At 40.1% G+C, this 15427-nt stretch overlaps 1 protein-coding gene across 5 annotated transcripts in view; it reads right to left on the reverse strand.

Annotated features, from left to right (window-relative positions):
• Positions 1-2909: 2909 nt before the first annotated feature.
• Positions 2910-15427, reverse strand: part of cdc7 (cell division cycle 7 homolog (S. cerevisiae)) — a 47757-nt gene continuing 35239 nt past the window's right edge. For all 5 annotated transcript variants that reach the window (XM_041208653.1, XM_041208654.1, XM_041208652.1 and 2 more), the window contains 2 exons: positions 14026-14175; positions 2910-4395 (listed from right to left, as the gene is read on the reverse strand). In XM_041208653.1, the coding sequence (XP_041064587.1) occupies positions 3980-4395; positions 14026-14175 (566 nt within the window). In that variant the 3' untranslated portion in view covers positions 2910-3979. The remainder of the gene's footprint in view (positions 4396-14025; positions 14176-15427) is intronic.

The following is a 15427-nucleotide window of genomic DNA, read 5'->3' on the forward strand; positions in this document are numbered from 1 at the left end:
ATTCTGGGTAACAGTAGCAAAGGTAAACAATTGGCTATTTTGGTGAGTGAATCAAACTTTTAAATAAATGGTGCGACCTGTGGAGTAGTGGGTTAGTCAACCTGCACACTCCCCCCATCCTGGTCATAACAAATGTTGGAGCAGACCTGAAGAGGATGCATAGGGAGTAGGAACATCTGTTTGAATCCTGCTTGGAGGTATCATATGCGACCTCAACTTTCCCTCCTTTTTCTCTGAAGATGGATATACAATAAATGTTTGATTTTGAAATTTCTTAATGCTTCTCATTTTAAGTAAGCCAATGCTTTCTCTCTCCATCCTCAATTTGGAAACACCTTTATCATTATTGAACTTGCTTTCAGCATTACATTACTTAAGTGCGTGTCTATACTTATCATAAGCCTGCTGTTGGTGGCCCTGACAAATTTATCTGGCTTACATCTACAATTTCTTTTATGTTTCATAGATCTTGCACTTGACTCCAATATTAATCCTTGCAAACCTATTTAGGCAGCTGGAATACTATGTACTGGTACAAAGTATTCTGGTCTTGTTATTTGAAAAAAGATATAATGTTAGCAGTACAGAAAGGGTTAATTTGGCTCATTCCTGGGATGAAGGGCTTATTTTTACGAAGGAAGGTTGGACATATACCCACCGCAGTTATTGAAACATACAAGATTCTGAGGGGATTTGATAGGGTGGATACTGGGAGGATATTTCAACTTGTGGGGGAGATTAGGGCAAGGGGACACAGTTTCAGAATAAGAGGTCTGCTTTTTAAGATGGAGATGATGAGAATTTTCTCAGAGGGTCATTAGAATATGGAATTCTCTTCCCCAGAGAGCAGTGGAGGCTGAGTCATTGAATTTATTCAAGGCAGATTTTTGATAGACAAGAGAATCAAGGGTTAAGGTGGCAGACAAGAAAGTGGAGTTGAGAGCACAACCAGATGAGCCATGATCTTATTGAATGGTGGAGCAGACTCAAAGGGCCAAATTGCCTACTCCTGCTCCTAAGTCCACACAGATGTATTGCTTTTTAATCAATTTCAATTTAACTAGAATTCATTGATTGTAGCTTAAATAATAGTGCATCAATAAATTCTACTCTCCTTCTGCAGATATATCAACCATTATTCTGCTCCAAATAACCAGAAATTATTTTCAATTCCTTTAAGTGCAATCTTTTGAAGTCATTTTTGCATTCCATGTGTACCAATGTGTTTGCTGGACCCTAGATTCTATGTACCCTAAATCCTATTATCTCTGCCTTACACACTATATATGGTCAATTACTAGAGATTAAATTCAGAATAGTCTCCAACAACATTGGCTCAGGAAATAGAGTAAGTCAGCCTGTATCACCCTCTAGAAACACATTTTCTACCCCTACCTCTGCTTAGCCTCCATTTCAATGTCAAATAGCCACAAATGTAATACAAAAACATACTAGTGACCAGCTGGCTTTCACTGACAAATCTTGGAGCAAAACAGATGCATTCCTGGACCAAAACCCTGGTGGAAAAGGTCAGATCCAGAAATAGCATTGATTTTCTCAGAAAACATCTTACAACTCCTGGATAGATGAGAAGTACAGACCCCACCATCATGCCCAAATTTATGATGCAAAACTAATGGATGTACTTTGATTGCACCTGTTCCTTATGAAAATTTGATTGATAGAGTCAAATACATTCATGCTGCAATGCTCACTAATGACCAGCTCCAGAAGGTATCAACAGTGCTGCCTTGTTTTTTCTGAAAGGCCAGTTAATAGCCTGCTTTTAACAAATGCAAAATCATGTGTTAGGATGACATGTTTCCCAGGGTGTAGTTCCTTTAAAATTGATTTTACAATACAGTAAATTGCATACAATATCTGATACAGTTCTCTGTAGTTTTGAGGTCTATTTCAGAAAATGTTATTGAAAGAATAATTTTAAATTCCATCAGCTGATTTTTTGGGGGGCGCATTACAGGTTTCAAGCGTCTTAAGGTGCCATATGCCTATTATAAATTAATTACTACAGCACAAGATACCATCGATTTAACATCAGTTTCTCCATTAAGTATTGGTCAATTTCAATCTCACGATACTTAGGCTTCCAGCATAAGACTTTTTTTCCAATCTAACTCATACTGTCACAACCCCAACCTTGACATCTATAACTGAGCCACAATACTGGAACTACCCAACTTTTGAGGCCCTAACCATAATGAACGACAAATATTGTCAACATTAAGTAGTTACTACACTGTACTGATACACCAAGGATGATTGAGGTTAATGCAGCTAGTAGTGCACATCACTCATTGCTGCTTGTATATAAAATATGAAACATTTTGCATTTATATAGACCCTTTGACGCAGACAAAGCAATCCAGGTACTTTGACCGGGGAAAGGATTTGTTGGACTTTAGTCGGAGGATGTGAAAAGGTGATGGAAAACTTAATTTTGGGGCTTTCAAAGGCAGAATGGGAGGAAGGGATGTAAAGAGGATTAAGGAAAGGTGGTACTATAGAGGAGCAGAGATGGATGAAGGCACGTTCAGCAACTATAGAGTGGAGGAGGAGATGCAATAAAGCTTGGGCCAGTGGTTCATTTACAAAAATCACAAAACAAAACAGATTGGCATATATTTAAAATATGGTTAACAAAATGAAAGATAGCATTTGAAGTTTTTGTTGGCTATTGTGTCAATTTGAGTTTTTTGGAGGCGTGTCCTCCCTCAAGTCCCAGCCATAGAGCTGTTCCTTTCGTAATTAAAAAAAGTAACAGTTGCTGGCAGAAATGAGTGTTTCTGTTCCAATTCGCTTTTATTTGCAGCTGAGTAATCAAACTGGGGCCAGAAACTGCACATACAGCATGTTTTGAAAACATATGCAATAACGAATTAAAAGGAAGAAACGTTTTCATATATTTTAATGTTTTGCCAGATGTCTGGAATAAAATTATAAAAACAGTTTTGGCAGCTAAGTTTTTATCAATACTACAAACCAAAATCTCAAAAAAACTTATAAAATGGAAGTGACACAACCAAAAAAATACAAGGTAATTAATTGCACAAAAATCTTTAGAATGCTCCTAAAATCTGAGACAAAGGCAAGTGCCAAAGGTTGAGAAATAGACGAGCATTTACTTGGATCTTCCTTCTGCAACCCCAAGTTACCAAACTGTCCATTTCATCCTGCATTTTACTGTGTGTCAGATTAAGTCGCTGCTGCTTTCAATAAACGTTATTGGAGCCAATAACTGATGTGACTAAAGAATGTGCTTGACAAATACCATGGCAACTGAGGTAGGCAAGACCGCCACATCATTTTTTTAAAAAAAAATGACTACTTTGAACGGGCATAAACAGAAAGAAAAACAAAAAAATTCTGGATAATACAATGCACAGGGTGCCATAACTGAAAGTACACAAGTTCCGATGAGTGCGATTCCTCCAGTTGTTTTTAAAAATTCACATTGACTTTCTCATTAAAATAACTGACGAGATGAATTTCACACCCAAGGTGCAGTCTTGAAGTTGGCTTCAACCACTGTTGCACAGACATGTGCAGGATCCATCAATCCAGGTGGTGGGCTCTATGGTAGCATGGTTGAGATGAGCCGATGTCCTGCCTATTTTGCTTGTGTGTGGATTACTGCACAGCACAGTTAAGTGTTAGGAAGGAATATAAAGTTATTTATAATAAAATCCCTAGATTTGCACATTTATTTATGAGGCAGTTTAGCCATTAAACAGATTGGAGAATGGGTGTCAGGGAGTGGCAGTGGTCAAGAACATGTGGGAAAAAACAAAATTCCATGGCTGGATTGAAAGAGGAGTTTGGCTGATTAACTTGCTTTGGTATAAAATTCTGAATGAATGTCAACAAAATCCACTGAAATAAGCACCTGTCACTAAAAAAAATCATGTATTTTTGTGATTATCCCACACATGCAACATGCCTCACTTGATATCCCAATGAGTTATATGCCTTCAAAGAATGGATGCTTCAAAGCCTTTTCCGCAGTTAACCTAGTTGCCGGGTTCAAATCCAAAAGCTTGTCTAGAAGGTCATATGCTAAGTCTGGAACTCTATTCCAGCTTTTCATATCTGATGATCTAGCTGTGCTTTTGAAGTCAGAGTCCCACCGAATATCCTGCTTGACCTTTCTTGGCTGGCTGTGAAGCTCTTGTTTGTATGTCAAGGAATCAGTCTTTTCCTTCTTTTCATCATCCTTTATATCTGGACCTGGCACACAGCCAGTGATACGTGAACACTCCTTTGGCTCATTCTTTTGGTTTGATTTTCTTTTACTTGAGCAGTCTGTTCCACGGAGTCTTTCACACAGAGTCCTCAAATCCAATTTTGGACATTCCTTGCTACATGATACAGCTTTACCTAAAATACAAAAGTGAAGTTAGTGGAATTTACTCTCATCTTTGACTTATGGACAGCATACATTGTACACAATGAAAATATAAAACCTAACAGATCTTGCAACAGTTAAAAAAAAATTCAAGTTAAAATATAATATGTGCTTTAAGGGGAGGGTTGGTAGTGCTGGAAATATGAATTACTATCCTGATATCTGGTCTTCAATGCTTGCAAAAAGTTCAAATAGCATATACAAACAGATCACTGCTGCCAATCTATGGCAGGTTGGAGAAGGGGAATAAAAACAAAAAATTGTGGATGCTGGAAATCCAAAACAAAAACAGAATTACCTGGAAAAACTCAGCAGGTCTAGCAGCATCGGCGGAGAAGAAAAGAGTTGACGTTTCGAGTCCTCATGACCCTTCAACAGAACTGAGTGAATATTAGGAGAGGGTTGAAATATATGCTGGTTTAAGGTGGGGGGTGGTGGGGGGAGAGAACTTGGGGGGGGGTTGTGGTTGTAGGGACAAGCAAGCAGTGATAGGAGCAGATAATCAAAAGATGTCACAGATAGAACAACAAAGAAGTGTTGAAGGTGGTGATATTATCTAAACGAATATGCTAATTAAGAATGGATGGCAGGACACTCAAGTACAGCTGTAGTGGGGGTGGAGTGGAAAGGCTAACAGGGCATAAAAGATATAGATTTAAAAATAATGGAAATAGGTGGGAAATGAAAAATCTATATAAATTATTGGAAAAAACAAAAGGAAGGGGGAAGAAACAGAAAGGAGGTGGGGATGGAGGAGGGAGTTCAAGATCTAAAATTGTTGAATTCAATATTCAGTCCGGAAGGCTGTAAAGTGCCTAGTCGGAAGATGAGGTGCTGTTCTTCCAGTTTGCGCTGGGCTTCACTGGAACAATGCAGCAAGCCAAGGACAGACATGTGGGCATGAGAGCAGGGTGGAGTGTTAAAATGGCAAGCGACAGGGAGGTTTGGGTCTTTCTTGCGGACAGACCGCAGGTGTTCTGCAAAGCGGTCACCCAGTTTACGTTTGGTCTCTCCAATGTAGAGGAGACCGCATTGGGAGCAACGAATGCAGTAGACTAAGTTAGGGGAAATGCAAGTGAAATTCTGCTTCACTTGAAAGGAGTGTTTGGGCCCTTGGATGGTGAGGAGAGAGAAAGTGAAGGGGCAGGTGTTGCATCTTTTGCATGGGCATGGGGAGGTGCCATAGGTGGGGGTTGAGGAGTAGGGGGTGATGGAGGAGTGGATCAGGGTGTCCCGGAGGGAACGATCCCTACAGAATGCCGTCGGGGGGCGGGGGCGTTGGGGTTGAAGGGAAGATGTGTTTGGTGGTGGTATCATGCTAGAGTTGGCAGAAGATGATCCTTTGAATGCGGAGGCTGGTGGGGTGATAAGTGAAGACAAGGGGGACCCTATCATGTTTCTGGGAGGGAGGAGAAGGCGTGAGGGCGGATGCGCAGGAGATGGGCCGGACATGGTTGAGGGCCCTGTCAACGACCGTGGGTGGAAAACCTTGGTTAAGGAAGAAGGAGGACATGTCAGAGGAACTGTTTTTGAAGGTAGCATCATCAGAACAGATGTGACGGAGGCGAAGGAACTGAGAGAATGGGATGGAGTCCTTACAGGAAGCGGGGTGTGAGGAGCTGTAGTCGAGGTAGCTCTCTACATGTCCTTCTTCTTCCTTAACCGAGGTTTTCCACCCACGGTCGTTGACAGTGCCCTCAACCGTGTCCGGCCCATCTGCTGCGCATCTGCCCTCATGCCTTCTCCTCCCTCCCAGAAACATGTTAGGGTCCCCCTTGTCCTCACTTATCACCCCACCAGCCTCCGCATTCAAAGGATCATCCTCCGCCATTTCTGCCAACTCCAGCATGATGCCACCACCAAACACATCTTCCCTTCAACCCCCCGGCGGCATTCCGTAGGGATCGTTCCCTCCGGGGCACCCTGGTCTACTCCTCCATCAACCCCTACTCCTCAACCCCCACCTATGGCACCTCCCATGCCCACGCAAAAGATGCATCACCTGCCCCTTCCTCTCTCCTCACCGTCCAAGGGCCCAAACACTCCTTTCAAGTGAAGCAGAATTTCACTTGCATTTCCCCCAACTTAGTCTACTGCATTCGTTGCTCCCAATGCGGTCTCCTCTACATTGGAGAGATCAAATGTAAACTGGGCGACCGCTTTGCAGAACACCTGCGGTCTGTCTGCAAGAAAGACCCAAACCTCCCTGTTGCTTGCCATTTTAACACTCCACCCTGCTCTCTTGCCCACGTCTGTCTTTGGCTTGCTGCATTGTTCCAGTGAAGCCCAATGCAAACCGGAGGAACAGCACGTCATCTCCCGACTAGGCACTTTACAGCCTTCCGGACTGAATATTGAATTCAACAACTTTAGATCTTGAACTCCCTCCTCCATCCCTGCCCCCTTTCCATTTCTTCCCCTTTCCTTTTGTTTTTTTCCAATAATTTATATAGATCTTTTTCCCACCTATTTCCATTATTTTTAAATCTATATCTTTTATGCCCTGTTAGCCTTTCCACCCCATCCCCACTACAGCTGTAGCTTGAGTGTCCTGCCATCCATTCTTAATTAACATTCATTTAGATATCACCACCTTCAGCACCTCTTTGTTCTTCTGTGTGACATTTTTGATTATCTGCTCCTATCACTGCTTGCTTGTCCCTACAACCACAGCCCCCCCAACTTCTTTCCACCCCCCCCCCCCTCAAAACCTTAAACCAGCTTATATTTCACCCCTCTCTTAATATTCACTCAGTTCTGTTGAAGGGTCATGAGGACTCGAAACGTCAACTCTTTTCTTCTGTGGAGAAGGGGATGTTTCTTACAGACATGGTAGCCTAAACTTTACACTTTGGTAAAATCGATCTGTAAAGTGGGTGGAGAACCCTTACACTACATCTTCATGCACTATTGCACCCATCCCATTTTCCACCTTCACCTCTGGTGGTCACAGCAAGCTCCAACTTATTTTAAACAGTTCAATGCAAGTGAATCAGGGAGGGAATCATGCACCCTTATTTTTTTTTTACCTAATTTGCTTTAATGACTATTCAAATCAAGACAAAGCAGGTGTCCAGGATTGCTAGGGCTGTCAATTTTCCCCTTCACACAGGGACAATGGGTTTTCCAGTGGGAATTCTCCTCTGTTTTTTGGGAAGGAAGGGACCAATATAACAAAAGAGTTCTGTGTTCTTTGGCAGAGGATTAGCGCATGTAGCATCTCCTATTCCTAAAGGGAGAAGGTCCAGTAGTACAACTAAGCATAATAGTGGATGCATCCTTAGAAGCATCCCAATGTTTTTAGTGGTTCCACCTGTAAGGAAGTATGCTTGTGCACTGATTAATCACAATAGTAAAGATACCACAAAATATCCACAAACCCTTGCCACATATGACTGGCAAAAGTCATGAGGAACTGTCCTCAATGTCTGTGCCAACAGACGGGGAGACTGAACCATGCCTCAACCGCAAGGACACCTGCAGCTACCAAATAGTGATGGGCTGACCCATCTAGTGACAGTACATTGAGTTGCTGCTGAAATATAGCTCCTTTCCTGCAGGAATGCTACAATATTTTGATTTATAAGAATGGTGCTGTTGGGTGACACAGAGACAACCTCCCTGGTAAGTACCTCATGCTGCACCACCAGAAGGGGTTTGTGGTGGGGTGGGGAGGGGGGGTTGGGGGGTGGTGTTAAGTGTTGGGCTGCTCCAATACTTTTCTGCAGATGCATGCACACGCCTTGATTTTGACCCTTCTCTTCTCGACCTGCCACTTATTAATTCCTTAAACCCTTTCAATTTTTGGCAAAGGACGGCACTAGATTGGGATGTTTTTTGAGCCGACTTTCATACTTCTTTTGCCACACCGGTGTTAAATTTCTTTTAATTGTCCACATCCCTTTAAAATTTCACATAAATCCCATCTTCCTCTCCCATAACGACTACTGTGCTGATTGCACACTGCCAAATTTATACCTGAACCAAAGCACACTTCCTCTGGTGTCAGCAAAAAGATATATATATTCTAACCACTGGAGTATGAACTGCACCCATTGCAGAAGTCAAGTGTGGTCTCTATTAAAATCATGCCGAATGGTCAGATGATTTCCTCCAAATTTTCTATATCTAAAGCCTATTTCTGCTTGTATCCCAAATTATGAAAATATAATAATTTTCATAGTATTGTGATTTGTTGTCAAGGTAGGTTAACAGTGGGGTTTGGATTAGTTTCTCTGTGTGGATGTGTGTGTGTGTATGTGTGTGGCGGGGGGGTTTTTAATTAAAATGGAGACAGCTAGTCTGGAGCTTTTGAATTATCAAAAGGGAAGTTAGGTTTGAAATGCTAAATATGTAAACATGGCCGAAGTTTTAGAATGTGAGGTGTGAGGAAAATTTGCATTTTTAGATAAATTAGAGTAGTTTGAATTTCAAAGAGACGGTAAAACGTTACACCTAGCCATAAGAAGCTAAGCCAAACAGTGCGTTTACTTTTCCCAAAGATTACTGATAATATGAGTACTATGAAAGATTTATATTATGGGAAAAGTAAAGTTGCAAAAACATATGGGAATAATGGATTTGCATTAAAAGGGAGAAACATGTATAAAGGAGAGGAGGTTATGTGTAAAGGGTAAGGAATTCTAAGGTCTAACATGTGTGAAAAGCCTCCAGCCTCTGTGCATCAAGTTACTGTCTACAGGAACTGAAGCTAAGAAAATTCACTTTGAATATCACTGTCCAGGGTATTGTGTGCTTTGCCTGGGTCTGTTTAGTTCTATTTGTTTTACTGTTGCTTTAACGGAGGTGTAACTGGGAGCCAGATTAATTAGGGGATTTAGGAGTAGTTATAGTAGTAATTTGTGGACCTATGTATGTGCTTAAAATCTTTTCTTTTATTAATAAATGTTTAATTTAGTTATGTAAAAACCCCAAAATCTCAGTGGACTCTACTGCTGAATTCAAGGCATGCATTGCGAAATAAAATACAAATTGCAAAATAGTTGTGGCAGCTGTTTCAAGTTTCCTTCTGGGAGTTGAGCAGCTCAGCATTTATCATCTGCTATGCCATAACACCCAGCACTGGGATACGTCAAGAATGCAGAAATTTCCAAATTTAAAATAGCAAAAGAGCTCTAAGCCACAGCAGGTAAGAAAGAAGAATCTTCAACTCTCACACACAAATTTGAGCACACCAATTACTTTGGGAGTATATACAAAAATTAATGGTAGGATCTGAAAGACTCATATCTTCAGACCAGCCTGGAGTACTGGAAGGGTAAAATGGTGAATCAAACTAGGCATATTATTCCAGGTCACTATCTGCAGATGGCCTTCAAAGAACTTTCTGCATGTTGGTTCAACAGGCCACTTTACAAACAGACTCTATGCTAAGATAATCCAAAACTTGTTTACTCAGATTCCCATTGAACAAAAGACTACACTTTCCAAGTGTCTTTCATAAACCGCAGGGTGCTCCCTACAGTTCATCTTGTTAAAGGTATAAAATAGCCAAAAATAATACTTGTGGACATCACCAAATTTGGAGCCCTAATCTGGCCACATAAACTGTTGGGTTGAAATGGTGAACATGTAGTCTTTCAAGGTAAAGTAATTATTGGAAATCAGCACACATACCCCTTGAACCTCTGGCTCTTCCACATTAGTCTTTTCAAGAGCAATGACATTAATTACTCAAGAATCTCTGGATATCAATGTGCCAGGTGAGAAGTCATGATGATTCCACACCTCCACCATTAAAGATTCTGATGTTTCTCCTCACATTGCCCCATTGTGTGCCATTTCTAGGAGATCAGTTGATAAACAGGTTTCACCGAGGCCAGAAAGTGACTCCTATTTCTGCTCGAAAACAAAGTAGACCACAATTGAGATCTACGTATACACGTTCACAAAAAGGCTGTGCATTCAGCCTCTGCAGCAGTCTAAAGCCTTAAGATCAAGCATATAGCTCGAGCCTAAGCTCTCACTAAGTGAACTCATTATCTGTAAAGAGACATGAATGCGGCTCAACACCTTTGTGAAGTTATTCTAACATTGTCTGCTCCCCGTTATCCAGTATATTGTTCAATTCCTTTCTTTCTTATGTACTTAATTAGCTGCCCCTTAAATGCATCCACATTGTTTGCCTCAAATATTCCATATGGTAGAAAGTTTCACATTCCCATCCTTTCTATGTGAAGAAATTTCTCCAGAATTCCTTACTGAATTTATTGGTGACTATCTTATATTTCTGCCCTTTAGTTTTGGACTTTCCTATATTTGCTCTACACTTATCTGATCAAACCCCTTCCCTTAATTTTAAAGGCCTTCACCAGCCTTTTCTTTTCCAGAGCAAAAAACGTGACATGCCCAGTCTTTAATGATAGCTAGACCCTCTCAGTTCTGGTATCATCCTTGTAAATCCTTTTAACATAAGCATAACATAAGCTCAACATAACCTCTCTGCTTATCATTTCTATTCTATTGCAAGATTTCACCTATTTGGAACTATTTTAAATGATCTGAAAGTCCTTTCAATTAGTACATCTGGCAATGAAAACACCCGTAGGCATTGTGCTTCATGTACTGGCAATGTCTTAAAATTGTGTAATTAACAAAACACGTCAAGGAGCTGCATCAAACTGGGCAAAAGTCATTTCAGACAGGACTATTACATCTGGCAATGAGAAAGCTCATCAGTATGGATTTGAAAAGGGAGTGTGTTAACTCAAAGGCCAGCCACTCCTTGGAACATTTTAATAAACAAGACATGTCTGTCGGCAACAAAACCTAAATGAACCCCATATTACATGAAGTAAAAACATAGCTAAATTGCATTAAAAATATTCTGTACAGGCACTTTAAATAAAAGGTACATTTAGCATATTGCACAAAATGAACCAACATCAACTTGGGTCATTTGTGTACAATAGTCTCAAGGGATTAAAGTTTGGAACACATATGCTCATTATTGAAAACTCAAAATATATAAAGGGCACATACTGACATTTCTGTTAAATGAACACAGGGAAAAAAATGGACACTTTTCTGAGTTCTAAAACACAACATATTTTTGAGTTCTCCAGCCAATTATGTACTGTCTCATACAAACATCCCCTGCATGTTTAAGTATTAAGATTTTTGGCTACACTAGAAAAATGTCTGGTCAGTTTTACAATATTAAAAGCTGTGATGCAGAGCATCTTATAGTCAAACTTATTAGTCATGGACTCTTATAAAATTATACATATTCATATTATTTCAGAACTGCCAAATAAATTTAAGAAGTCCAATTTAGGTTTTTGAATTACAGATCAAGTTCAGTGTGACTTCAAATACTAATTTCTTGTTTTTACACATTGCCAGTTATTGTTCCTCTCCCAAATTAAGTAATTTGCTCTATTTTCCAGATTATTTTCTTCACACTTCAGGTCTTCCTCCACCTCAGCTGCCTTGCGTTGAGTTGCTGATAGACGTACAAACGTGGCCAATGCCAAATCTCATTTCCCCTTTGTGTTTTAGAGAAGTCCCTTTCTCCAATCAGCCAGTTCCCATAGAAACATAGCCTCAATCTGTCCTTCAGTAGTATAATACAACCCACATCACAATATTTGTGATGTTGCGTGAATCTTCAACCTGTTTTGTCACTGTATTCCTAATTTTTGTTGGTAGAATATTAATCCTATTACCCTTCCATGTTGTTCCACTAATCATTCTTGAATATGGAGACTGATGCAAGGATAGAGTTTCATAAGCACTGAATCTCTGAATTTCAGCCAAGAGGCTATTTTTTGTACATATGTAAAGGCAGCAAAGTTGGCAAGCTTTTCAACCACAGGCATCAAGGCCAGGCTCGATCCTGTCCTTGCCTCACATCCACAGGTTAAGCAACAATCAGCTATGTAAATCTCACTAGCTTTCTCCCTCAAGTAAGAGTTTACTGGAATCGACTCAAACATCCTCAAAGTCATCATGGCTGAAATAGGCTAACTTAGAGAACAGGGATTCAAATCTGGGACATTTGTATATTTTATAACTTATAGCATAGAACTTACAGCACAGAAACAGACTCATTCAGCCTATGTTTATGCTCCACACAAGCCCCCTACTACTATTTTTACTTCATCTCACAACATCAACATATGCTTTTATTCCTTTCTTCCTCATGTACTTATCCCTTAAATGCTTGTGTTACAAAGAGCAATATATATGATTCAGTACTATAATGCTCATTACTAAAATATTGGGGTCCCTGGATATTTTATTATACTAACACTTTATTTCCAGTTCTTTATATTACTCCATACTAATTTTACCTTTTTATTCAAATTCATTCCCTTTCATTTCTAGTCTTTGTACCTTTTATGAGCTGTTGCTTTTGATTTTTTTTCTCTTACCCCCACCCCAACGTTTAATTAATTAGCCTTGCTTTCTTCCTTTTTCCTCCACATTGATTTCAAATCTCCTTCCTCCTCCCCTAATTATTCTCGTTACTTGACTAGTCTGCATTTTTACAACTCTCTCTTCATTTTACATCTCTATGGTGGTATGCAGTTCAAATATTCAGCATTTAGGATTATTTTCTAACATCACCCCAGAAAACTGTGTCTTAATATCAGTTTATATACTGGAAATTAGATTAACACAGATACCACTTCTAGTAATCAACTTGGCTTGTCAAAATGTCTTTTGCTTATATATTATACTGATCAATCTATGTAATTCCACTTGTAAAACAACACATAAAACATCAAAATGGAAGACATAATTGTGCGTGTGACTCCCATCAATACCAGGGCATTTGAGACTGCACCTCGAAAACTGTACAGTTTTGGCCTCCTTATTTAAAGAAGGATGTAAATGCACTGGAGGAGTTTCAAAGGAAGGGAATGAGTGGGTTGCCTCATGAGGAAATGTTGGGCAGACTGGGATGGTTCCCACTGGAATTTAGAAGAATGAGGGTGATTTGATTGATGCATACAAGATCTTGAACGGCTTTGACAAGGTGGACATCAAAAGGATGTTTCCTCTTTTGGGTGAGTCCAGAACTAGGGCGGGGGGTGCTGTTTTAAAATTAGGGGTCGCCCCTTTAAGACAGAGACGAGTAGAATTTTTTTCTCTGAGAGTTGCACGACTTTGGAATTCTCTGCCTCAGATGGTGGAGGCAGGGTCATTGAGTATTTTTAAGGCAGAGGTATATAGATCTTTGTTAGGCAAGGGAATCAAAGGTTATCAGGGTTAGATGGGAGTGTGGAAATCAAAATACAAGATGATCAGCCATGATCTTATTGAATGGCGGAGCAGGCTCAAGGGGCCGAAAGGTCTACTCCTGTTCCTATTTCTTATGTTCTTTAAGTTACCTCGACTGTGAGGTTTTGCACTGTTCCAACATAGAGACAATAATCTTCAGTGTACATACATGCTGGAAGATATTCAAAGAATTTTTAAAAAATCTGTGGCATGCACAAGTATGCTTGAACATTGTCTTTGACAAAGCACTCTCATGAAGTTAATAAATATAGCCAGTATTAAGAAACTAGAAACATTATTGAAGACAGACAAAACATATTATCGATTTTTAAAGGACTTCATATATTCCATACCAAATGATTTAGCAGCCTGAATGGTTTCCTTCGTTCCACGTATAGTCATGATCTGTGCCAAAGCAGTTAAATCATCACTGGCTTTGAAAAATGGGTATCGGGCACTCAACAAGGAGAGAAAGACGACGCCTGCGGACCACATGTCAATGGCTACGAAACAAAGCACATTTTGGGTTTTTGCACAAAAGCCAAGAATAAAAGCATCTTATTTCTCATATGCATCCAAACATAGACATTATGCCTTTAGAAATGTTGCAGCAGATTGTATGCAAGAGTTCACTATTTTCTACAAACCTTCTTAAGTAGATCAGTAACTTGTGACTGAATTTTACATTTCCAGCAGCACAACATAAAACTGCATATTTTTGAATATGCTGAGCATTAACACATACATCATTTTTAACAGACTCCATATCCCACATCAGGAACACCGATGTTGTGTCTTCAATCTGTCCAATGATCAAGCGACCTACTCATTTAATTTACTCATTTGCAGAAATATTTATACAGCTTTGAAAGGAAAACATGAAATAGTGCAGCTGAATCAATCTTCAACTAACGGAATTAATGTTTGGTGCAATTGGTTTACAGTTATATCCATTTCTACCTATCAGAAAGTTCCCTACAAACCAAGCACTCTCTTTCAGATGGAAGGGTAGATACTAAAGGTCTATAGGTACAGCACCAAATATACTGGAATTTAGATTAACACAGACTATTCAAGATTCTATTCATCAACTTGGTTTGTAAAAATGCATTTTGCTTGTATATTATAAGGACCATCATTTAACATCCCTATGCTATCCCTAGGCAGTATGTGGTTCCCATATTCAGCACCTAGGATTATTTGCTGATATCACACCAGAAAAATAAGTCTTTTTATCGGTTCATAATCTGAAAATTAGATTAACACAGACTACTGTGCCACCATTGGGGGTGGGGGGTGTCAAGATCAAAGGAAGGCCTAGATTGTGTTGCTGGGTATTCACAGTTGAAGACAATGGCAGCAGTCTCCAAGTTCATGGTGGGTAGACTCTGAGTTTCCCAAAGTCCCAGAAAGGTGTCAAAAGTAATAAGTTGTAAACAGCTGTGCTGAAAACTGTCAATTTACTTCCAAGAAGAGAGTTAGGGTCAAGAATAACTAATAGCAGTTCTATCTGCATGCAGGGCTAATGTGCTTCATGTTGCCGGGGGGGGGAGGGGGCAGGAAACAAGGAAAGAGTGCAGAGGAAGCCATTTTGGAGATTAGGTTGCAGGCTTCCCCACTAATCAATGAATATCACAGGCAGAAAGCAGTTTTTTGTGGGAACAGCAGAGCGAAGAGGCTGCTTGGCTTTGCCAACCACCGCCAGATGCAGGAGGGGGATGGTCTCTAGTCAAAGGGACATATCCCATAGCCATC

The sequence above is a fragment of the Carcharodon carcharias genome, chromosome 16, assembly GCF_017639515.1.
Source record: "Carcharodon carcharias isolate sCarCar2 chromosome 16, sCarCar2.pri, whole genome shotgun sequence".
Lineage (NCBI taxonomy): Eukaryota > Metazoa > Chordata > Chondrichthyes > Lamniformes > Lamnidae > Carcharodon > Carcharodon carcharias.